This window comes from Phalacrocorax aristotelis, chromosome 6 (genome assembly GCF_949628215.1).
Source record: "Phalacrocorax aristotelis chromosome 6, bGulAri2.1, whole genome shotgun sequence".
NCBI classification, from domain to species: domain Eukaryota; kingdom Metazoa; phylum Chordata; class Aves; order Suliformes; family Phalacrocoracidae; genus Phalacrocorax; species Phalacrocorax aristotelis.
The window spans coordinates 2,352,898-2,378,177 of NC_134281.1; the positions used below are offsets into that span (position 1 = coordinate 2,352,898).

Genomic DNA, 25,280 nt, shown 5'->3' on the forward strand with positions numbered 1-25,280 from the left:
AAGCTTCAGATTTTTCCATGCCTGCTCAGGAAAATATTGACATCACAAGAGGTAGCAGGGAGTATTTAGTTAGTATTGGAGCGTGCCAGATCAGCGCTGGGCAGCAAGAGGTGCTGGGAGGGGGGTGCATACACATGGGGATGTTCTGTTTCGCCTGGAAACCTTCGGGTCCCAAGGCATCGCAGTGAGCTCTTTGTCATTGGGATCCTGTGACCCAATGCTACGTGCCGCGTCTGGGACACCCACAAAGGGTCCTCCTTCTCCATCACTGCCACGGGGAAACTTTCTAAATCAAAGTGCATTATTTTTCTGAGGGTAAGAAGTGGAGGGGGGACAGACACACACACATCTGGTCTTACAGACCAGTTTCAAATAGACGCAAAAAAGCAACTAGAATGAGATTGGTATAAAACCACTGGGACCGCACGCCGGGGCACAATAGTCTGGCATCAGCTGTGCTGGCCACATCAGGAAGATCCCCACCACCCTGACGGACCCTTTGTCTGCTTGGCAGCTCCCCTGACCTTCCTGGGAGAGCTGCACTAATTGGTTTCTCTCCGCAGGGCGTTACGCAGGAGGAATGGCAAGTACTGCACGCCGAGGAAAAAAAAAAAGCCTGTTTCTATCCTTCTAGGCTGCACGGGCTGCACGGCGCGCTGCCGAGCGTTCGCGGGAGGTGCCTGCCATCCAGCGCGGCACCGGCATGAGAAATTCCCCAGCTCCCTGGTGGCAGGGAAGGTGTCTGTGCATGCGCTTTTCCACCCCAAAACACGGCTTTCCTTTGTTTCCTTTTTAGCCAACTAATACACTCCTTCCAATTAAGCTGTGATACGAACTGCACTTTGAAAGTTCTTAATCCATTTTATGGTTCATTAACTCAGAATATTTCATACCCATGGTTAGCCGTATCAAAGAGGATGGAATGCCTGGCACCAATTAGTTCTAATAACGAGCTAAATTGTGCACAGGTTTCTGAGTCCATCGTTAGTATGAGAAAATAGGACAGCTCCTCTCAAAATAGAATATCTTACTGGACGTTTCTTTAATTTGTCTTCGGCTAAAGACTACTCCCACTAGCTGATGCAGACGAAGAAACTAATTGATTTGATGAGTTACAGAAGCCTGTTGTGTGGCACTTTCCCCCGCTGCTGAGCAAGGAACCACGGCAAAATAACAGCGTCAATCTTGCTCTGGGATTTTGCATTTCTGCTTGTTCATGTTTCACATTTTAAGGAGGCAAATACACATGCCCTGTTTGTGCCATCGGTTCCCTTTGACACTGATTTTCTTTCCAGAAGGATTAAGCAGGCCATTTGTAAAATATCTTAGAAACTGCAGGTGCCTTCTGGGTCGGGCATCCTCTGTTATCAATGGAGGAAGAAGCTCTCTGAGCTGGGGAAGCTAAGGAGGACTTGTGCATGCAGACCGGCCTTGGCCGGGAGCCTTGCTGCTGGTGGGCTCTGTTTCCAGCTCTGCGTTTTCAAGTCCCACTTGAAATATTAGCGAAAGAAACAGAGGCGTACGGCAGCATATATGAGATAGGTGTCATCCTTCAGTTACAAACGCTTGAAGGAGAGGATAAGATTAGCAGTCACCTCTGGAGAGATGGACATTAAAGTGACTGATGGTTCCTAAATCTACCGCACAGCCTGTAACACTGTCTTCCCGTAGTTTTACTCAGGACTTGCTCTTTTGCAAGACTTTTGGGTACTGCCACAGCATAAATCCTCACTGCAGAACCTGAAGAAGTAAAGGAAGGATTTCACTGTGTTTTCCCCACAGCCTTCCTGAAAATGAAACATGTCCGTTGTGCTATTATTGCTTGAGCTAAACCAGAGATATTCCTTCGCCATTAAGAGGGAGACACGCCTTGAAAACTAAAACATTAACTCTTATTTTCTTAGAGATGTTTGCTTGCTGCTAGCGTGCCTTTCCGTCCTGCCTCTTTTCTGCAGCCCAGGACAGCATAGAGTCTTCAATACCGTGGGGAGGAGGGACACAGAAGGGGAGGGAGGTGCCAGTGAGGGAAGCACAGCCCTGCTCCCCAAGGTCCCCGGGGGCTGCAGGCAGTGGTGTGACTCCTGCGTGAAACCTGACGTGAGCACAAGTATCTCGTTTCCCAATGCCTTGCATGTTTGTCTGAGAGACAGACTAGTATGTCAGAGGGGTGCATGCTTGGACCCTAGGTTTTCCAAATCTCTAAGAGGACTGCCTATAGGTGAGCCCAGATGAAAACCCGCAGGCTGTCACACCACCGAGGTGACCTGGTGTCGGGTTTGTGGGGAAGCATTACCTTTCATGCACCTCCTTTACCTTCTAGTAGTCAAGCAGACAGGAAACGTGGCGGCTACGAGGCTGGCAAGCTCTGTGATTTTCCGTCACTGACGGTGAAAATATAAATGATCACAGTTGTTTTAGCATTTTGATTTGGTAGATGCTGGCAAACACTTTGCAGTGTGAGCTGCTGCATGCAAGCGATGACCTTCAGGAATGCTGGCGTCTCCCTGTGGTGAAGCAGCAGGAGCATGAATCAGCAGAAGGGAGAGGGGAAAAAATGATGGTTAAAAAAGAGCCTGCTGTTAGCAGTAAGTTAAAAAAAAAATTCCTTCTGGTGCTCTGGTCAGATTTATTAGCAGAGACCTTGGCACTTGCACAGACCCTGCGCAAAAGCCAGGCCCATGCTTGCAGATTTATTGCACAGTCAGGGCCCTTGCCAGCTCAGGCACAGCATTTCACCCTTTCTGTAGTTTAGATTTAAAACCCGAAAAGAAACAAAACCATTCTTCCAGTGTTAAGTCTAAGCACAAACAGTCTCCAAGTGAGCCTCTGAAAGAAGGGCACAGAGCCCTGAGCCTCCAGCTCTGTGCAGACACGTGTATTACCAAATTTAGAGGAAGCCAGCACCAAGGGGAAGCCCGTAGCAGCAGCCTCATAGAGGTCCTCAGTTAGGCTGAGCCATGAGCCGCCCACCCGGCCACCGTGCACATGGAGCCACAGTGGCACCGTGCATGTGAGGCCACGGTGACGAGCCCCTGCTGCTGGCACAGCCACCCACCCTGCTTGGGGCTCCCACGAGCCCTGCATCCCAGCCCGCCTGGGCCGGTGGAGAGGAAAAGAGAGCTCCAGCAGCGGTGCTCGGGGTAGGGGAGCTGCCTGCCCTCGCAGCCTGGCGGAGAGGGTGCCAGCCCCCGGGGGAGCTGCCCTCACACCGAAGTGCCTCCATACAGCCGTGCCTAGAGCCGAAACCCCCTCCCTGCTCCCTGCCGCTGCCCAGCGCGTCTTCTCTCGCTGCTGCCTGTTTCCCCAGAGCGGCGGCTGCCTGCCCCGCTGACACGCTGCTCCGTGCCCGACAGCCCCGGCGCCTGCCTTCCCGGCAGGGAGGACAAGAGGTGACCCACCGGGACGGGCCAGGGGAGGCATTTCCTCCAGCCTCCAGTTTGACGTAGGGCTCCCTGCCGGCTGCTTGGCAAGGAGCCACAGACAGCTCTGCAGCACCCTTCCTGACAAACTTAGGTGCCTATGATTCAGGTTTCTTTACATATTCTAGTCCCACCAAGGTGTTTTGTACCTCAGATGTGGCCCCTCGGCACCGTCTGGGCTACGAAGCAGCTTTGAATCCAGCACCAAACACTGACCTTGTCCATGCAATTCTGCTTATTTCTGCTCCTGATTTTCTGGCTGCTGTCAGAGCACACCAAGTAGTCGGGACGTGCCTGACCCATGGTGTCACCCAGCGCGGTGTCCCAGGCCCCCGAGCAGGTCACCCCGGGGGGACACCCAGTGCCCAGCAATGCTCCGTCCATCTCCCCTCTTGCTGACCAGCGGCTGCACGTATTTGCCGGCAGCCAGCATCGCTGCCCCTGCCCCACTTGCCCATTCCCATGATGGGGAGCGGGGTTACGCCTGACATAAGCGAGACGCGGTCCCCATTTGCACAGAGGGCCTGACCGTCCCCAGCAAGAGCTCGTCATCGTGGCCAGCAGCGGGTGAACCCCCAGCTATAGATTAGGCTGGATGCTGGCGATGTCCCTGCGGACCCCGGGGTCCGGGGCTCACTTTTCTTTGGACATTTATTTCCTCTTTTTCTCACCCCAATTTTCTCCCTGGCCGAAGGCTGCTCTTCTGTCTTTGCTTGGCTTTTCCAGCAGAGGGGGATGCAACATCACTGAAACTGTCCTCCTCGCCCAAAGCCTTCAAATATGCCCTCACCTTCATCCTCGCCCTCACCTGCATCCTCACCCTCACCCAGCAACGGGCTCCCCGCACAGCATGGCCCCCCCCAGCCTGGCAGTGCCGGCACCCACACCCCAGCGCTCCCCAGGCACATGGGCACTGTGGGGTCCGGCAAATCCTCTTGTTTATTGCACGTAATAAATCCAAAGCAAGGGATTTGATCTGCGGTAAGCTGTTAACGAGAGATGAATGAGCACTAACAGCGATGCGATGTCCACGTGTCAGCCCCAGCCTCCACGGCGTGAATGGCTTTGGGGGTTTTTCCCCACTGCTGTCACGGGCAAGGTGGGAGATAATCCTGGGATCTGGGTATCACTTTGAAACAAGGGAAGCAGAGGGATGTCTGTTCCCAGCCACAGCAGCTGTATAACCTAGATCAAGCCAGAAGGACAAGACGGTCTTATTTAATGCTTTTTAATCAGTGAAATTCAAGGTGCTTCATAAAGTGTCATACAGTCGGGGAAGCTGAGGCGGAGACGGGAGAAGCGATGTGCCCAGAGGTAGCAGGTAGCCAGAGTCAGGCACGGGTGCCAGGTATAGGGAGCTGCAGTTTCACTTGCAGGCTGCAGACCAGACATGCAGGGAGGCGTGGGTTTTTGCTCAGGTATCACTTTCTGCTGCAACCCTACAACATCAGCGTGGAGAAGCTGCCCACACTCTTGCCTCGCGGTGAGGGAGTGCCCGACTTGCTCCAGGTGCGAGGCGCAAGTCCCAGGCGGCGTTTTTGCCTTTAGTGGGGGAAGAAGCAACACATCTACAGGTGCAAACATCCTCACGTGAACCAGGTCGCTTGAGCTGCGCTGATTTACACCAGCCAAATACTTGACTCGTTGCTTCAGCACCTAGTAGGAGCCCTAAACTCAACAGGAGGAACTTTACGTATGTCGATGCTGAAACCATTTCCTGATGAGGAGCGGAAGGGACCACCCCACCAGTCTGCAGTCTCTCTTGCACTGGATTCTGCGTGCCCTGGTTGTCTTTATTGTCCTTTGTCATCTCTGCTGGAAGTTACGTCCCCCGTTGGCATTTCACAGAGCACGGTCGTCTCAGGAAGCTGGGCACCTTGCACGCCGTCATGTCAGAGAGCCGCGCTCCCAGGTTATTTCCTATCAAACGCTCATTCTTCCCGCTATCCAGTTATTTTCTTCTTGGCTAAAGCATCTGAAAATAGAAATAGTCTACAGCCATCTTAGTTCTTCCTGCTTTATATGCATGAGCAGGAAAGGGGATTTAGGGTTTTACTGTAATGCCATACACAAAAGCCTGCTGGGGAGCATCACTCTGATTAGCTCTTATTCTACAACCAAGAAAACAAGAAAAAGTAAAAATAAGGGAGAGCCCAGCATGTGGCTTCTGTGCCTTGCTGCTTCAAGGCTTCTCAGAAAATCTGCCTGGTTGCTCAGGGCCCTCACCAATGGCATATTTGTGCATATCCCAATAATTGGTTGGTTTTTTTTCCTCTTTTAATAATGAGGAAACGGCGTGCAGGAGCCATGTAGTGATTTGCTCACTATCACATCAGAGAGCTTTGACTCCGTTTGGCAATAAACCAACCCAGTGCCTAACCTTCACGCCTCCCCCTCACTCGGTTGTTGCTATTGCAGGCAGGTAAACACCTCCGACATCTCCCCATGCAATACGGGGCATAACAAAGCCCTGACAGCTTCGTAACTGCAAGCAACGCATCCCAGCTCGTGGAAGTCTGAGATGGAAAAAAATTTATTTAGATCTGGGAATTAAATTAGCAAAAGGGATGAAAAAGAAGAAAAATACCTCACATCCAAGCACGCATCTTTGGCAGAATTCATCACTGGAAAAAAATGTTAGGATGTGAATTTTGCAGGCAGCTCTGATGCATGATGGACTGGACCAAACTCCTCGTTCTAAATTCCCTGAACTTTGAGGATTTGATGCAAATCCAGATTTAAAATTTCCACTGGGGCCTTTCTCATTAAAACCAGAAGCAGAAGGATCTCCTTTCCCTGCAGAGGCTGTAACAGATATTAATTTACCCCTTCTGCTTCCATCCCTCCCCATTTTTATCCTTCTTCAGTCTTGACATAAGGCACTTAACAAACTGAGCGATCTTGTTTCTCCCTAGACGCGGGGCATTCTGGCTTCTGAAAAACTGGGCTATGGAATTTAGTGCGGGTATCAGCATACGCATTTTTTTTAATAAGCTTAATCCCAAGTAAAGCTCATCCGAAGCTGTGGGCACTCAGAAATCATGTTTAAAACCACAGGAGCGTAGAAGAGACAGAACGGAAACGGTGCATCCCTTCTTCCCGCCCTGCCAGGCGAGCGCCAGTCATGAGACTCACACAGCTTAAATCCCACTGTTACACTTTCCCACCAGACAAATCCTACTTTATTAAACTAAAGTGCAAGGGAATTAGCAAAACTGCCTGTTTCCTTCACACTATAGTATATATAAGCAACCTAATCCCCACGCCAAAGCTCCCAGGGCTCTTGAAACCCCTCAGCTGGGAATTCCCATCAGCAGATCGCAGTTTCCCTCCTGTCAACTCGCAATTACCTTTCCCTGCTGGGGCACGAGAAGGAGAAAAACGCGTGGGCGCCTGCCAAAACGCATCCCCGCAGCTCTCCTTCCGTGGCGTCCGGGTGACCCTCGCCTGAAGGAGACGTACACGGCCTGGGTGCTGGGCCAAGGAATTAGACACCGGACTAATTAGTGCTTGGCTTTGCTGGTTAAAAAGGCTCATTTGGCTGACCCGAGCACCTTTCGGTCCACCCCACCGCTGCTGGGTCCCATCAGCTGCCCGGGGAGGAGGGGGATCGGGCTGATGAGACGGGGAGGGCTCCCCAGTCCCGCTGCCTGACCTGCCCTTCACCCCTGCCTGGCAGGGGCAGCCCAAGACTCTGATGAAAGAGAAAGGAAGTGCCAGTCAGCGTGAAGACGGCGTTTCATTTACATGAGATAAGCGCCTTCATGTAGCAACTAGAAATCAAGGGTAATTGGCGTGGTTGGGAGACTGGTGTCTTTTGTTACACAAGGCGTAATGGGCCTCTTCGGAGGGAGCAGAAACCGGCGCTCCTGCGAGCGAATATTGCAGCCTGGAATAGCGATGTGCTGCATCCTATTTCTCAGGAGGGAGGAAGGAAGGAAAGACACGTGAAAAGAAAAGTAGCAGTAAATGATCCCGCTTCACCATTTTTTTTCCTGTAACCCTTCTGGCCTTACAAACAGGAACTTCATTTTAAACTAAAAATAAAGCATGATGCCAATTTCACAGTTGCAGATGGGTGTTTCCAACAGTGCTGCTAGGTTTCAGCCCCTTTCTATATGCAGCCTGAGCAAGACATGGTAGGAAAGTGCCTCGCTTTGCATTTGCTATATTTACATATCATCAGTTATGAGGAGAACAGGATGTCCCAGGGGATCTGAAATAGGATACACCGCACTCTTCATCTCCTGGGCAGTTCAGCCATGGGCCAGGTCCCTACGACTGATACTGTTTGCTTGTCTGCCCGTGGCTCCTGTACCACCGGCGGTGCCCAGGAGGGTGTTATCCATCCCCAGCCCGGCTGGCACGAGGGCCGAGCTGCTCTGGCATCCCCAGCCTCCCTCCAGACCAAGCCTGACACGTGTGGCTGAGGCAGAGGAGAGCCGGGGGCGGGATGGAAAGCTCCTATTTCTCTTTCTGCCACACCTTTTTTTGCAAGGGCAGAGGAGATTTATTCTGCCCTCAACAAAATCAGGTCTGTATTTTTCCTCTACACTTTGTTTTTCATGCTAAACCCCCAGCCGCCATCAGGAGCGTTTCAGTACGGGGTGACGGAGCACAAGCAAGCCTTTTCCCAGGCAGAGCGGTGCTGGGGCATGAGCAGTACCCCCGGCACGGCTTCCCGCAGGCCCACGGAGGTATCACGGGGGTGGGCAGATGGAGGGGGTCGATACCCAGTTCTCTGCGGAAAAGGTTACACCTGGCATTACAGGGCCTGCAAGGCGATGAGCCATCTCCCTCGGAAGCAGGTTGGATGCCCTGCCTACCGTGCCACCTTGGATTTAAATGCCTTTCTCACACGTTGGGCGTAGCTACCAAGTATTGTGCCTTCTGTACATCACTCCACCTTGATTTCAAACCACTTCAGCTTATGTTTGGGAGTGGTTTCCAAGCATTCAGCTCACCCATATCTTATCCACACTGGTTTCCTTTATGAGCTGCACCCACAGGTCCAGAGCTTTAAATGCAAACCCAAACAAATATGTGGTAGTGCTTCCCATTCCCACTGGGCTGGCCTGGAGTGGGAGTGGAGTGAGTCAGGAGTACCATAAAGGAAAGTGAAATAGATCCACCCTGAGCAGGCGATAGGATCAGGGCAGATTAGTAGCCTTGGATCAGATTCAAGGGTCAGCATAAATCTTTAATCTTTGCAAAGTCCTAGAGACTCCCTCCCCTACACTCTGTCTCACATGCATACACACCAGGCATGACTAAACAGCTCTCTGCGGGGATGGCAGACACTTCAGAAACTCCCGGCTGGTTTTGGTTTGCAAAATAAAACAATAAAGCTGCTCTCTGTTCTTTAAACGTGAGAACTTCCCTATGTAGGCAGATCGCGACTGATGCAAGCCCTGCTTTCGAGATGCTGCCCTGGGACTGGAGGCACACTGCGGCCGCCGCTCCTGCCAGCAGCTGGGGGCTCTTTGCCGACGGGTCCCCTCCGGTTTGCTCCCATCTCATGGTCAGACTGTAAAACACTCGCCTGCTTAATGCAGTCGGGCGAGAGCTAAGTACAGTCCCCGTGTTATGTCTCATTAGGTCCTGACAACGCGGTCTGCCAGGACGTCGTTACTTGTTATTCCTCTATATTTGCTCCCCACGGACGCTGTGCTCAGTGGACATAATCTGGATAGTTCCCAGGTTCCACGTGGAGCTGCAAGTGGTTTGCTCGGGGTAGTTGGGGCGGGGGAAGCGTGGGGCTGCCCTGGGAGGGGGCAATCCCGTGGGGATGCGCTGGGCTCCGTGGGGAGCGGAGGGTCCGGAGGAGAGGCCTGTGCCAGCTTTGCACCCAACTGATGCACTAGGGGAAAAGAAAGAAAAAGAGAAAAAGAAAAAAAAAAAAAAGGCTAAAAAGCCCTGGCCTAGTTTTCGTTTCACTGTGCTGGGCTCAGGCTCGAAGGATGTGGTTTGGTGGTCAGCGCGTAAGACAGCAAATGAAAAAAAAAAAATTCCTTTGATTTAATCCAGATCGGGTCTGTGCATGCTCTTCCTGCGGCCATTGGGAAATCACACGAGGGAAAATCCAGCCCATGCTGCCTGCGGCTGGGCACCGAGAGACGTGGTGCAAGTCCCACGGTGGCCCCGTCCTGCTCGGTGGGGTGCTACATCCCACTGGCCAAGCGTACGCACCCACAGCGGCTCCTGTCCCGGCGCCTGGAGGACCTCAGCCCCCGCCGGGGCTCCAGGCCATCCACCTCCTCGCCGTGCGGCGGGCTCCGTCTCAAGGTTTCTTGATAGATTTCTAAGAATTCAAGTCACTCTCTCCACTGCTCTGTGCACAAAGGGCCAGGCAAGTTCTGTATAAGTGAATAATTCTATATTCCCATAAACGTTTTTAATGGGAAATTGCCTAATATGTCTTATTAAACGGAAAGCACGAGCAGGTGGCCGAGGGAGCCTGGCAGTACTGCTGACAGTGAATGTGCCGGTGCTGCTGCACCTCGCAGCTGTAATCGTTTCAGGAATCCTTTGACTCATCTTCCGAGTGGCTCCAGGATCTGCATGGAGATCTCGGTCTTGCCGGTCTCTTTTAAAAACACCTTTGCCTCACTCTTGTGCTCAGAAAGCTCATATTGCAAATACCTCCTGACCTCAAGTGCCCAGGTGTTTGCTGGAGCCCGGCTGCATCTGGAAAACCCCTCTGTGGTTAATGCCTCACCAGCGCGCAGCAGCCGGGGCTCGTGTTCGTGACACGCGTGGCAGCGCCTGGCTGTGCCGGAGCAGGTGCCCGGCTGACCGCCGGCGGGGCGGTCGCACCAGCGCACCCCGCGAGCCCTGGCACGCAGCCCCTTGCTGCGGGGACCTGAGACGAGCATCCTGGGGACAAGCCTCCGCCACCAGCCATCCCTCGCCCTGGGCAAGCTCCTACCGGGTCGTGGCCAGCCCCTGCCCGGCTGTGCCGTCCCCTCGGCCGGCAGCTTGCGTTTGCTTTTCCAGGGCTGCAGAGAGGCAGTGAAACCTGATGTGCTCTGAAGCCCAGGAAAGCCATCCCCAGGCTTGTGTGCCCCTTCGAGGGGTTGGGGTATGGCACACGGCGGGGTACGGCCTCGGGGGCCTCAGTTCCCACCTGGGGACCAGGGACGTCACCGAGCACTGCAGTGCCAGGCTGCTCTGTTACTATGGGGATGAGCACGGCAGGGACAACAGGAATAAATGCAGAAAAATCCCCTGCAGCTTTGCTCCGAGGGTGGCAGCTGGGTCACTGGGGTGCCGTAACCTGCCCTCCCCTCCCCGCCCCCTGCCTGGCTCTGTGGCCGCCCACCCTTTGCAACACCCAGCTCCTTCATATCTTTTCCCAATCTGCAAGGCTGACGACTCAGAGCTTTACACGCAGTTGTGGTTATGCTGGTCCGGAAACGCCTCGTGGCAGAGGCGGCGTGCCCGCTGCCCTGCCCGCACCACCCCGGCTGCCCGGGGAGCATCCCTTGGGGGTCGGATGCTGGGCAAGGGGCCTCACGCATGGTACACGCATGCAGGCACGGCATGGCGAGTGACACACGTCCTCCATGCTCTCTGCCGGCGCAGGTTTTGCAGTGGCCGTGTCAGCACGGGACGCAACGCTCCCAGCAGGTTTGCACACGGGAGCGGATTGAGTCAGGCATCGCACACTCACTCCTTATTCACGCGGCTACATGAGCCGCTGGACAGAGGCTGAATTCTCAGTGACCTTTGGACACTCATTTAAACCACGGAACGGGTGACGGGCAGTCCATGGGCAAACGGCCTTCATGAGATGACAGTGGATGCTGCCATCAGAGTCTCCATCCCAGGGCAATCCCCGAGTTGGGGCGAATGCCCAGTGCCTGGCACAGGGCGGCAGGGCGGACTCTCTCTGGCCTTTCATCCTCCAAAACCAAGCGGTGCGGCTCGTGGGACACCTCCGTGCTGGCAGTCACTTACCTGTCCCTCCTGGGGCAAGCCCCTGCTGTGGTCTGCAGACCAAAAGCTGGGCTGAGCTCCTGAGCTGAGCCCCAGCCTGTGGCCTTCAGGGGCTCCTGCACTCCTGGAGCTGCTTTTGCTCATCAGACACGTCCATCCAGCCAAACCGAGCAGAGATGCTCTTATAGAAACAGGCCTGAGAAGAGACCAAGACCGGCTGTGCTGCAGGGAGGCAGCCACGGCGGTGCAGCCGAGGCCAGTGACAGCTTTCCCGAGGGCATCGTCTTAGAAAGCGGCTCTTCGGCTCTTCGGAGGGTGCGGTGATTCAAGGGGAAAGCTCTGCAACAGTCATTCTGGGAAGTTTCCATTTGAATTGCTGCAAAGAGCAGTTTTTCCATGATAAACAGATTGCTTCAGTTCCCCAGCAGCACTGGGGGGGTCACGGCCACCCCCTCCTTTCCCGGCCCTTCCTGCACGGGGCCCTGAGTCATCCTCCACCCAAAGGCTCGGCCGGCAGGGCTGGGTGCACGGTGGGGAGTGGGACTACTTGCAGCTGCCGTGGTGCCCTGAGGAGCCCTCAACACCGCAAGGGGAATTCAGCCCCAGAGCAGCCAGTACAGCTTTGAGGTCAAATGCTTGTTTGAAATCAAGAACCAGCAAAAACCCCTCCCCAACCGACTCCTGACCAGCGTGTGCAGAGCCAGGGCCACCTTCGATGCTCCCAGGGCATGGTCGGGCTTTTTCATTTGCAAACCGGGGCTCTGGCATGCCCGTGGGGTCGAACACTTTGTACGGGCAACGCTTACGGGAACCCCTGTCTCACCGACAGCAAGCGGCGCCTTCCCGCCCACCTTGTCCCCATGCCACCCTGGTATGCTCGTTCAAAGGGGGTTGCCCCGGTGTGCTCGGGGGCTGCCCAGCACCTCAAGTTTAACCCGCACCCCCAGAGCGGAACCCCAGCCTCGGCTGACCTTCGGGGGCATGATATTTTGGCACGGCTGCGGCTGCTGCTTGTACGGTTGTTGCAGCCGCTGCGGAATAAACACCACTTGTCTCGTCCCCGGGTAGCGACCGAAACCAGGTCTGGTACCTCGCGTCCCGACCAGCTCCAAGGCAAACTTCTAAGCGGTGGAGGTCAGCGAGGGAGGGGGATCCCACTCCCTGCACCTCTTTAATCCTATGGAATAACGCGTACTATGAAGTGAAATCTGGATCGCGTCCAGCGCTCACTGAAGGCAATGACAGACCTCCCACTGATTTCAATGGGAGCAGGAGTGAGCTGGGGTTTTTAATCAGCATGGTACCAGCAACAGTAATAGCTCGTCAAGCCCCGGCGTTACCCGTGCAGCGTAACGCAGCTAGAATACGTTGGAATGTGGTCGCCTGTGCCCATAGGTCACATTTCGTCTCAAATCAGACCGATTTCGCAACGACACGTGCTAATACCGCGCGATAATCATCAGCGACTGCTTCCATTCGGGATGAAATATTACCCCCGCTGCGCACCGATCGATTGCTGAAGTCAAACTCTGCCGGCAGGTTTCCAAACCCCCGCTGCAGCGGGAGGGGAGCGCTGGGAAAGGCCCTGAACATGGGCATAACCTTATTAATGATTCGGCGTCAGGAATAGAAATAAGAGTTAAATCTTCCGTAAGCTGCTCAGCTCCACATTCATGTTGCATACATCCTCAGGCAAAAGTGCAAATACGAACTCCGTGCATACCCCGTGACAAGGCTAAGTAATATTTCAGGCCTAACCGTTTGCATATTCATCAGTACTTTCAAAGCAGAATATATCTTTGCCTTTTTTTCTAGCTGCCACTGAAAGGAGGCGCGCAGCGAGGCTACCGGGAGAGCCCCGCACGGGAGAAGGGAACATTGCAGTGCTTCCAGCAGCACCACGGGCTGAAGGAAAGATAAAGCTGTATGGCAGGGAAAAAAAACCTAACCATTCCTTCTCGTGTAACAGCTCTGGCCATGACAGACCACCGCCACCATTTCTCAGCCTCAGCTGTTGTTCAGAAAACGATAAGGTGGCATCCCGTCCCAGGTAATGGAATAAAAAGCAGGGGCCGGGAGAGTAGATGAAACAGACCTCTGGGGACAAGCCCAAGGCTGCAGGTGGCTGACCCAGCTCTTCCCCGGTCAGCGCGTTCGCCCCCGCGGAGCGGGGCTCCCCGGCTGCAGCCCGGCGCAGCAGCACCGAGCCGGCCAAAGGTCTGGCATCCCGCGGCAGACACCTACCTGCCTTAACCAGACCCGCCTTAGCCCGGCGCCGCAGGGCTGTCGGCAACCAAGCACCCAGGCAGGGTTGCAGAGCCGTGTGGATGTAACGCGTCGGGGACGGGGAGGCCGGGAGCAACCAGCCTAGGACAGAGCCTACGCAGGACCCTTGCTCCTGAGGGCGGCAGCATGCACAAGAGGAGATGGGAGACCTGCCTTGTTATTTGCAGGCATTCCTCACCATTGCTTCCTGCAAACCAGTCCCAGCCTCCTCTGTTTTCCCTCAGCTGCACGGTGTTACCCAGCCTTCCCCAGTTTTGCAGCTCTTAATGAGGCACATGCAGTGAAAAGCCCTTCCCAGCCAGAGCTTTACTATTTTGCCATTTCCAAAGGCACTGGGTGTAATGGCAATAGCTGACTCTGTGGAGTGACGTGCCTGCAGCAAAAACACACCCGGGAGAAAGAGAAATGTATAAGAAATAAATTATTTCAAAATGCCACGTAGAAGTATTACCCTCTATTTCTTGAAACCCCAGCACGGGAGCGCGGTGCCCTGGGAGCCTGGGCACAAGAGCCGGCCATTTCTAACGGTGCAAAGGTACTGCTTGCCCGGCCGTCGAGCCCAGGCAATGGATATATTCCGTGGAGGGGCCAATTAGCAGATTTCACCTGGCCGACTGCCGCCGAGAGGTATTTGGGTATTTCTCGAGTGCCATGAAGCGCCCGGAGAAGGGCAGTGGGAAGGGGCTGGAGCATGGTGGGGGGCACGGCGAGAACCGCATCGCCTGGCTCCGGCAGCACGCCGCAAGTCAGGGTTACAAAACCCAAACACCCCGTGTCGCATAGCGAGGGGCAGCGTCACCAGCTCCGCTGGCTACGGTTACGCGACCTGAACCCCGCAGAGAATTTCACCTCCAGCCCTGCGGAGCTCGGGAGCGGTACGCAGCACCGGCTGGGCTCATCCCGCCTCTGCCCCCGCCTGCCCGGGCATTCCCGACCCTCTCCTTCCATCCTGAGCATCACACCACATGTCTAAGGGGAAAAAAGGCTTGCTCAATACCTGCTGCTTTTTCCACGATGAAGCAGCTAAAGCAGAAACAGCAATTATCTGGTTCAGTCTGGTGCTGCTGGCCTGGAACATGCCATGACAACGTGTTTCTTGTTTCAAAGCCTCTTTTGTACTAGGACACAGTTCAAGGGATCTTGCAATGCCTGCATTTGTAAACACGCGGCACTTGCAGCTACACGCTTTGCAGATGAAAGCCAGGGCAGAGCAGAAGGGCACTTCTCCCCGCCGTGGCCGTGTCATGGCCGGGGGGGAAGCGCTCCCCCTTGCTCGGTGTCTGCAGGCGGACGTGCTGATTCAGGGACTCGGGAGCCCTGGGGCTGGTTAACCATGCGTGGTCCTCAAAAGTCACGGCACGTTCAGAAAAATGGAGTCCTGGAAAAGAGAGAGAAAAAAAAAAAAAAGAAAAAAAAATCACAGCAAAAAATGTGCGTCACTGCAGATTATTTTAGGCCCTGGTCCATGCATAATGCAAATAAGCAGCTCCCGGGGTACATGCCTGCAAAAACCATCCGGTCCCAGAGCACTCGGCTATAGGAGCTTTCCAAACAGGTGGTGAAAAGCTAAAATGATGCGTCTCTGTGTCCTCACCGGGGGTTAGGAAAGGCCCTCGCTTTCAGGAAGGCTCTTATCCCACCTCCACAGGGCTGGTATAAAACGGGACTCAGACATTATAAAATTCAAGAGCATTTCTTTCCTTTTGAGGCAATCCTGCGCTCGTATGAACCAAACCACGCTCAGCATCTCCACGATCTCCTTTGATCTGCTCCGAACCGGGCTGCCTCCTTGTACTTACTTTTCATGCACACCGGCTTTATTTTTTTTTTTGCTTTTTCTAAAAAATCATTGTATCCTCCTTGCCTTACTTCAAGGAGTCACTCGGGAAGCCCTATTTATGGGTTGAAATGCTGCTGAAAGAGTTATTGCCATGTTATTCAGCTGTTGTGCCAAGCCTGCATGGAGATCGGGTTTCTGCTGAAAGGGTGCCAGGCACGTCTTTTTCCAGGAACCAGCAGCCGTATTTAGCCTCCGGCTGCACATGAAAGACTGCAGTCGGAAACGTGACATTGTGTCAACATTTGAGGCAGGTCAGAGCTGGGTGAGACCATGAAAACAAGTCCGGGGAACTCAGCACACCCCGCCGGCACGGCGCGGCAAGGGCTGCCACGACCGGGCGCCATGCCGGGGGGTCGGCTCCCTCCATCACCTTCCTCCCCCGGCCGCCCCTTCTCCTCCTCTCCGCACCGGGACGGAGCGTGCCGGGGCTGCCGGGCGGGCGATGGCACGGTGGGATGGCGGTGGGGGCGTTCGGGCAGCAGGCAGAGAGGCAGGGCCGGGGCTGCCCCGGTGCGGGGGTCCGCAGGCAGGGCATCCCCCAGGCAGGGCTACCGATGCCCCTGCTCGGGGGGGGGGGGTCACCCTTGGGGGTGACCATGGGCCACGGGACCCTGCTCAGCCCCAGAGAGCTCACCTGTCCCGCTGGCGCCAAGCCAGAGTGGCAGAGAAAATCCCCAGCCGTAATTAGCCTTCGCTTCCTGCGTAAACCCTCTCCCTTCCACTTTTATTCTTTAAACAATTTGGGTTTTTTATCTCTGTGACTGAGGATCTGGAGCTTCTGCGAGTCCTCCCACCGTACGACAAGGTGGGTCAGAAGATGGAGACCGAAGGGGAGCGAGAGCCGTGGAAACGAGCCAGGAATCCAGCTGTTAACGAGGCTGGAAACGCTGCCGCGCTGAGCACCAAATGCTGTCCCCAAAATGGGGTTACTTACAGCCGTCTTCACTGAGATCAATATCTAGCCCTAATTAAAACAAACACAACATAAACATCAGGAGGTGTGGAGGCCCCAGATCAATTCATACAAGCAGCCCCGGATTTTTGCTTAGCATTACTTAAGCTAACGCTACTTTAAGCTAACGCTAGGCGTAGTCTGACAGCATCCCCCGGGCACCTCCGTCCCCCGCGGCGGGGTCCCAGAGGTGCTGCAGCCCAGGACTGAGCGGCGCTGGCCCAGTCGGGCATTTAACCTCTCGCCACGTTCTGTGATTCACCCGCGTTGTGAAAATCTGAAATATCCCACGGAAACGCCCGCGCCCCGTCCACGCGTGGGCAGCGCCGCCGGGAAAGCGAGTCCTCCCGCCCACCCCTCGCGGGCCAGAGCCGCGCGTCGCCCATCGCTTGCCTTTGGGGAGAGGTTTGGGGTCCCCTCCGTTTTGCACGGAGGCCAGAAACCGTGCGCCACGGCTGGAGAGGCAGGGAGGGATTCCCCCGAGCCTGCTCTGCCAGCAGCACGAGCGGAGGGGCACCGGGCTGCTCCCCACCGCCCGCGGCACTGGCTGGAAGACCCAAACCCAACGCCACGGTCCCAGGAGCGCATGGGAGAAGCGCGGCCGCGTGCCGGGGTGCGCAGGGCGGTGGCACACGTTCGCTCCCGGCAGAGACGGGATTCGGCCCTGCCCCGGGTGCTCGGCGGCAGCAGGGTGGCCGTCCCTCCCGGCCGAACGGACCCACCGCGGGGATGAGCGGGGCTTTCCCCGAGCGGAGGAAGGCGCCCCTGGCCCCCCGCCAGCCAGGACAGCCACGCCGCGAGGAGCCAGCCTGCGCCTCGCACAGCCCCCGTGACCTTGAGGGGAGGTAGCGGCTTTGCGAGGCAGGGCTGAGGGACGCTGGAAAAGCCAAGCCCCTGGCTGTAAAAAGCCCATTTTTGCCTCCAGCTAATGGGCAAAGCCTGCAAAGATGCATCCTCCATGGCTGCCTCCTCCTCCTCCTCCCTGCTGAGCTTGGGGCGGCTGAGCCAAAAAGCCAGGCCCAGGGAGCACAAAGTGAAGTAACGAGAAAGCCGAGAAGCCAGCCAGGCGCTCCTGGCACCTCGCTGGGACTGGGCAGGAGAAAAATGCCCGAAGGTGCCAAGGGAGTTAAAATAAATAGATATCCCTGGGGCCAGGGGTAACGGGACCCCGGGCTGCCCACGGGCGGGAGCGGAGCCGCCCCGGGAGCGAGGAGAGCCCCACTCCTCCCCGACGGCCGGACCGGACCCCACGCGCTGACCCTGCTCAAATATTTAAAAGCACAGGAGGCGAGCCCTTATCTTCCACAGGAAAAGAATTATTTTATTAAGTATTTTTAAACAACTACTTAACATTTACTCAAGATAAAAATATGTACAATATCCCACCTTGAAGAAGGCTCCAAAATATAAACACTGTACCTCTCCCTAGAGAAAAACAAAAAAAGTCTTCTCTTCAAAAAAACAAAAAGACAACTCAGAAACAAGAATACATTCATATTCCTCACTTCTTTATGCTCAAGTAGTTATACAAATAATAGACATCTGAAACGTTTTACCTTTTAATATATTTATATAATATATATATTTATAACAGGATTTTACAAATAAAGGCAACAACTGTATACCAAAAAAAAATAAACAAACCGAAAACCAACAACAAAATAAACGTTAGAACACAATCTGCAATCAAGCATAGTGCATCTCAACAGCTGGTGCAATGGGAGGGTGAAATGAAAATCCATACAACAGGGTTCCTGGACACGAGTTCTCAAAAAAACAGTAAGAAAAGGGGGGGGGGGGTGTGTGTGGGAAAAACCAACCAAAAAACAACCAAACCCAGCACCGCATCTTGCAGTGAAGTTTTGGGTTTATTTTTTTCTTAAATTAAAAAAAAAAAAAGCCAAATCTGACATGATGTTCTTCCGCAGGGAAAGACCCTCGCAGTTTAATGGGACAAGTCTCAACACCCTAACCCTCGTTCTTTAATACAGTAATGTGGGCCAGGGTTTGCCAAGGAGACTAAGGAATTTAGATGCTCAAACCCCGCCGGGATTAGACTCCTTTGAAAATCCCAGCCTTTTAATTTTTCAAAGGCACTGACAGGGGCATATTCAGCAGGCATCGTGCCGTCGACTCCGGCTGAATCGCTCCCTCTTGCACGAAGCTCTCGCCTCGCCCCGGTCGGGATGCGGCCGCTCACCGGGTGGGCCTCCGCTGATGGGACTGGTAAAACCACTGATTTCCACTAGGCTGGACCCGGCAAAACCGTACAGCAGCAGCGAGGGAGAGGCCTGGAGTCAGGTGCAACAAGCAAAGTGATCCTTGGGATATTCTCTCTCCTACCTGGCCCAAACTAGCAGCTCAAGTTACAGGAAGGGGCGCGTGTTAATTTATTTATTAGATGTATGCCATGTAAAGCTTCCAAGCAGCATCTACCTTTATTTCTTTAAAAATATATATATATATATATCAGCAAAGGTGTGGAGAGAAACCCGTCTTAAGTCTACCTGACTGTGCATGACCAAGCAAGTGACCGCTGCTCTGCTCCTCCTCCGCTTTGGGTGGCATTGCCACCACCGCCGCGCCACGCTCGGGGCGGCGGCACCGGTCGCTCAGACACTGGCGACTGATGGGGCACCGAATCCGTTCAGCTCAAACTACCAACAGTGGGGCTGTGGCCTTAAAAGCCCTTATGAAAAAGTACCATATTTTTATACTCACAGACCCTAAACCCAAGTCTGCCTAATGGAATATTTTTTCACAGCTTTGCAATATAGTCGCAGCTGACCGAGTCAACTGTTGTTCTGTAGATGCGGAGAGGGAGGAAGGGAAGGGGTGAAGCACAAAACCCTTCTTTTTTGTTTGTTTGTTTTTTTTTTTCTTTTGGAAGTAGTTCTGAATCGTTAACCTGGGCGCATCCCGCATCCTTCATCCTTCTCCAAGCTACCTGACAAGTCAGAGAAAAGGGGGATTCAGCTTCCTATGCGCAGTGAACCTTATCCCCACACCTCAGTCCAGCCAATATATAAAAGTGAAACAGTCTCAAACTACAAAAAAAAAAGAAAAAGAAAAGGGAAAAAAAAAGTCACACTGTGCTTAGTCTTTGGTTTCCAAGTTCAAAGGAGGAATCTGCTTCAAAGCTTGAAGCAGAGCCGAAGAGTCGATAGGGGAATGGGCCGGTACGGGAGAAGGGAGTCTCTGGGGCATCAGCAGAGGCGGGGAGATTTTATCGGGGTTCATGAACCCCGTGAGTGCTGCGGCAGAGGCTGGCAGGCTGGGGTACAGGACAGGTACGGACGCCGGGTACCAGCACTTCTCCAGCATGGGCAGATAGGCTGTTGCGGACGGCGGGATCAGATAGAAAGGCAGGCACAAGGGAGGCTGGTGAGCGTGGGGGCCCAGGAAGCTGCTGGAAGAGCCCATCATGTCGCTGCCAAAAGGGCCCTCGTCCTCCGGCGACTCCAACCTGCTCCTCTTGGCCGGTGGGTCCTCAGACTCTTGCTTAATAGAGCTTATTCTCTCCTGGACAGTGTACTTGAGTTCGGTATCCTTTTTGAAATACTGCTGTTCGGATTTGGAGTCACTTTTCTCCAGCTCTCCCCCGTACCCACTGTCCGTGTCTGTGTCGCTGCCGCTCTGCTCCCCGCTGGAGTGAGCGAATGTCCTCTGGATCACAGGCACGCAGTTTTTCCCGTGTCCCTCTGCAGCTTTGGTCAAGGAGACGGGCTTCTCTTTCAAGTCCACCATTTTAGGAGGGATGTCTCCAGACTTGCGGCCGGCTCCGCCCTGGAGCACCTCGGAGGCCATTCGGTGCAGATGGCTGACCAGCTGGGACGACTTCAGGTCCTTGCCGTTCTCGTGCTTTGCCAGGTATTGCAGCATTTCCTTGGCACACATCTGGAAACCGGATCGAAACATTTCCTGGCTGGAATCGAGGTTTCTTGATGACAGGTCACCTGAGGAAACATTAACAGAAAGAAATTAAAAATTAACAACGTGCTAAATAGTTCCATTGCCATCTTCGAGGCGGACCGGAGGCGATATTAAACTGCGGTTACAGCACGGCCAGAGCGGTGAACTTGATGGTCAACCTGCATTTTGCATACGTTCCCCCAATTCCCGTACAAGCGCACATTTTTATTCGAGCATCCCTCTGCCCGCTTTTGCACAGTAACTTTATTTTTTTTTTCAGTTCTGTATTTACTGTATAAGCCACCTCCAACAGGTGCCGAAGCTCGGAGCAAAGGAGCGAGTCGAGCTGGTGCCTTCTGTGGGAAACACCGCGGGGAAGGCAGATTGCACCTCGCCCTTCGCCCCCAGGCGGAGCGCTCCTGGAGCACGTCTACCTGCCAGCCGCTCCGCCAACCTCGGGCGATTTTGCTTCAGCTGAAAGCTCTATTGCACTCCCTGTGGCTGTCAGAGCGGTGGAAAGCGCTTCAGAAAAAACCTAAATTTTACTTTATCAGATTCACGTGAGTGCCACATGTGAAAACAGAAGGAGGAAGTGCATCTAAAGCATGATAAGCTGATACACCGGTGCCCTCTTCGCCTGCAGAACACAGGCGAGCTTGTTTTTAGAGAGACCTAAAAAAGGTGTCTATAAAAAAAGCAGATTTATAGGTCTTTTCAGGGAAAAAAAAAAAAAACCACAACACCCAACCAAACAAAACTGGGTTTGGTCCAAAGCTCGTGAACATGAACAGAAAGATTCGAATGGCTTTGCAGAGAACCTCACAGCGAACCTGGGCTTTAAATAAAACCACTTAAAATCCGATTTAACTTCCGAACAACTCCACAGGGCACTCTACATCGACCATGCTGAGAAACAGGATCTTTTTTTTGCAAAAGCTCGTAAGCAAAGCGAGAGAAAATGACGGCAATTAGAGGCAAGAACTCCTGCCCCCTCCCTTCTCAGGAACGAAGTGTCACAACTGCATTTCAAAGCCTCCGAGAGAAAGTCCATGAAGCGCACGCAGGTTCCCGCACGATACGATTTGAATACTCACCCGCTTGCAAACCATTCTGCAAAGCGATTATTTTCTGCTGCTGCTGCTCAATGAGATTGGTTAGTGCTTTCACATGCTTCAAGGTGAGCTCGAGAACCACAGCCTTCTCCAAGTGACCTAGGGTCTGAAAGCAAAGGGACCGGTTGGCGTCTGCCGTGGGGTCGGCCCCGCACGCAGGAGCCTCACGGGGTTCTCTGAGCGGCACAGGAAAACCGACGCAGTTCGGAGAAAAAGCCTGAAAAGCAGTGCCTTGGTCCTGAGCGGTACGGGACTATGAATGACAATATTCCACGAGAATAAGTTAAAAAGCAGGCTCCAGGAAAGGCTGGCAGGTTTCCTACGGGTATTTTCGGACGGGCCGCACCGGCTCGAAGGGAAGTGTTTTATTTATCAGTGGTGGTGCGGCTGCTCGCACCGTGACCCGAGCGCAGGGGGTCCGGCCGGGGGCTCCCCTCGGCCGGCGGCGGGGGGCTCCCGCAGGCACCGGCCAGCGCATGAAGCCACTCGAGGGCTCCGCTCCCGGGAAAAGTTTGGGATGCGTTTAGAGCCCGCCCGGTGCGCGGGGGCACCGCGGGGCAGGGGCCACCGGGCGGGCTTGGGGGATAACAGAGACACCACCACCCCCCAAATCCCGGCCGCCCCCCGCCGCTCACACCCACCGTCAGCTTGAGGTGCTCGGGCAGCAGGTCCTTCAGCTGGGCGATGCACTCGTTGATCCTGTCGCGCCTCTTCTTCTCGATCAGCCTGTGCGGCAGCTTGTAGGTCTCCTGCAAAGCCAGCGGCGGCGGGTCAGCGCCCCGCACGGGCTGCGCCTGGCTGCCTGGCTGTCCGTCTGTCCCGCCGGGGAACGGCTCCCACCACCACCACCACCTTCAAAACCCCCCCCCCCCACACACACACACATTTACCTTGTTGTCCTCGCTCCGCTTTAACCCCCTCCTGGGCTTGTAAACTTGGTACATGTGCGCGAAGTCCAGCCTGCACGGGCGAAACGAAAGCAGCGAGATTATCCCCGTCCCCCGGGGCCGCGGCGGGGCCGCTCCTCCCCCCGAGCCCGCCGCCGCCGCCGTCCGTCCGTCCGTGCGTCCGTCCGCCGCTTACCCCGGCAGGTCGCCGCTCTCCAGGGCGGGCAGCTTGCCCAGGCAGCCGGGCGGGGGCTGGGCGCTGGGGATCCGCTCCATGGCGGCGGGGCGCTGAGGGCTGCGGGGCGGCGGAGCGCGGGAAGGGAAGGGCAGGGCAGGGCGCTCAGGGCGGGCTGCTCATGCCGCGGCCGCGCCGGGCGGGCTGAGGAGCGGCGGGCGGCGACGGGCCGGGTTAAATGCGGGCGAGTGGGTGGACGGGAGCGACGTGCGCTACCCTGTGACTGCCGGCACGTCTGGCGGCCGGCGGGGCGGGAGCGCCGGCCCCCCCCGCCCCCCCCGTCACATGAGCCTCACGTGTCGGCAGCGCCGCAACGTGCCCGGGGGGGGGCGGGAGGGGAGGCGGGGCGGCCCCGGGCACCCCCCGGCACCCCCCGGCCGGGGCGGGGCGGGGCGGAGCGGCGCTGCCCTCCCCGCCCAGCGCGGGTGTCCCCGCCGGGGGGGCCGGTGGCCGGGGCGGGGGTCCGCACCCTCCCCGAGAACCCCCTCCTGGGGGGGGGGGCTCGGTGTTCCCGAAGGGGTGCGGAGTGGGGGGTCTGCACCCCCGCGAAAGCCCCTCCTGGGTGGGGGCCAGTGTCCCGGGGAGGCACTGGGGGGGCATCCGCACACCCCCGAGAGCCCCCCCCCCGGATGTGGGGGGGCGGTGTCCCCGGGGAGGCACTAAGTGGGGGTCCTCACCCCCCCGAGAGCCTCCTCCTGCGTGGGGACTGGTGTCCCCAGGGGGCGTGGGGGGGGTCCACACCCCCTCGAGAGACCCCTCTTGGGTGGAGGCCGGTGCCCTGGGGGGAGTCCACGCCCCCGAGAGACCACCCTCCGGGGGGGCCAGTGTTCCTGCAGGGTTGCGGGGGGGAGGGGGTGTCGCACACCCCCGAGACCCCCGGTCCTGTGTGTGTCGCAGCTCCAGCCCTAGGACCGCGGTGGGCACCGCAGGGCTCGTACTGGCACAGCTGCGGTGCCTTACCCACCGCCTTGTGCAGGCTGGGGGGGGGGCGGGGAACACCCACCCCAACACCAGAACAGGCACAAACACAGACCCCAGTGAAACCTGCAGCCTGAGAACTTTGGAAACACCACAAAAAGAACCGGGACTCGCCACGCAGTGGCCGCAGATAAATGGCAGTATCGCGGAGAAGTCGAGGACGGTTCGCGCTTTTGCAAAGCATCGGCAATTCTTGGATGCCAGCTGTTGCAAAACGCTGAGCACGACGATAATGGTGTGTACCTGCCAAAGCAAACCTCTTCTCTTGTAGGGCTATGGTCATTTTCCCTGCTGAACGCTGAACAAGTAGAGGCAAGCTCATCAGATAAAAGGCGCATTTACCAAGATAAGGTAATAGCAGAACCCTGGCGCAGAGCCTCTGCTATCGCCTCCGAGAGCCCCGGCCCGCTCCACGTCGGGAGGAATCCGAGGTCAGGAGGTATTATGTGAGAGCACAAAGAGATTGTGTACGGGCGATGGAGACGGGCCTTTTAAGGCTCGCCTCCACCTGAAGGTGCCTGTCGCTACCAGGAGGAATCCTCAGGGAAGTCAGAGCCTCGCAGAAATCCGCTAGCTGTAAACGGAAGGTCTGGAAAACCCCAAAACCTCTTTACAAGATCCCAGCTGCACCTCCAGCAATAAACCACGCAGCGCCGTATCAATGATACGGAGCTCCACCAAAGCAGAGCCGTACGTTGTCCCGCTCGCTGAGGGCTTCCCGGTGTTTTGCGTTGCGCCTGCGAAGCCGGCGTTTTCGGCCGCGATTCGCCGTGAGGACCTGCCGTGCCGCGGAGGAGGGGACTTAGGGACCGAATGTGGGGGGCTGAGTACGGATGGGGGCAGGATCGCAGCTCTGGGCTGTGCACTTCTCAAAGCAGAGGTGGTTTTCCACGTGAACACTGAACAAATCCAGCAATAAACGTCAGAAAAGATGGAGCTGATGTGTTTGTTCCTTCCTGCAGCTCAGGGGAAAGTAACCAGCCTCAACAGCGGGTACTGGATCAGATGGTTCATTCTCTCCCTGCCCTGAAGACCCAAGCTGCTATTTTCCAAACAAAGGTGGTGGGGGGGAATTAGGTACCGTTTTTAATCTCTCCGGTCACTGACCCTCTGTCCAAGGCAACAGAAATAATTAGAGCTTGCTGCACCTGACTGCTAATGAAAAATGAGGTTTGGAGCCAACCTGCTCTGCATTTTAAGTCCAGACCCCCAAGTTGTACACGGACAGTTTCATGCCCGCGAATCGTCCGACTCCTGCACGCTCTTTCAGATGTTCGGTGCATTCCTGCCGTGGGTGGTGAGCTACAAACCAGGGTCAGAGGTAATCCCCAATTATTTAGCCCTTTTACTGCTCTCGTGCTTGCCAAGCAATTCTCCATATCGGGATTTACTCATGACCTTAAGGGACGTTGCCAAGGATTTAGGAGTCCCCCCTAAAAAGAGGATCCAAATGAAGTTATTACATTCTTGGGCATCAAGTTAGATTGCTGGAGAGTTGAATTACATTTTCCTGGGGATCAGTTTTCATAAGCTAGGCCTGATGCAATCATCAATTTGCCTTCTCGATTTTGTTTTGCTGAATTATTTCTACGCGGAGGGCTCCTTTACAAGGCACCATTATGGCAGTAGCAAAATGTTTAAAAGGGCTTAATTCTCTAAAGCCATTCGTCGAGCAGCAGGTCTCCTGAACGCTTGTTTCGGAAGGGCTGAGAGTCACAGGA

General features: G+C 55.4%; 1 protein-coding gene and 1 long non-coding RNA gene across 2 annotated transcripts; both read right to left on the reverse strand.

Annotated features, from left to right (window-relative positions):
- Positions 1-12,560: 12,560 nt before the first annotated feature.
- Positions 12,561-15,515, reverse strand: LOC142058445 (uncharacterized). The gene is made up of 3 exons (XR_012660992.1): positions 15,443-15,515; positions 14,641-15,021; positions 12,561-14,016 (listed from the first exon to the last, which is right to left on the reverse strand). It is a non-coding gene; the product is annotated as an uncharacterized LOC142058445 (long non-coding RNA).
- A 3,770-nt stretch (positions 15,516-19,285) lies between these two features.
- On the reverse strand, positions 19,286-22,818 carry BHLHE40 (basic helix-loop-helix family member e40). The gene is made up of 5 exons (XM_075095598.1): positions 22,543-22,818; positions 22,350-22,419; positions 22,101-22,208; positions 21,442-21,565; positions 19,286-20,391 (listed from the first exon to the last, which is right to left on the reverse strand). The coding sequence occupies exons 1-5, from the start codon at positions 22,620-22,622 to the stop codon at positions 19,532-19,534; spliced, it is 1,242 nt and encodes a 413-aa protein (XP_074951699.1). The 5' UTR covers positions 22,623-22,818; the 3' UTR covers positions 19,286-19,531.
- Between the last annotated feature and the right edge of the window lie 2,462 nt (positions 22,819-25,280).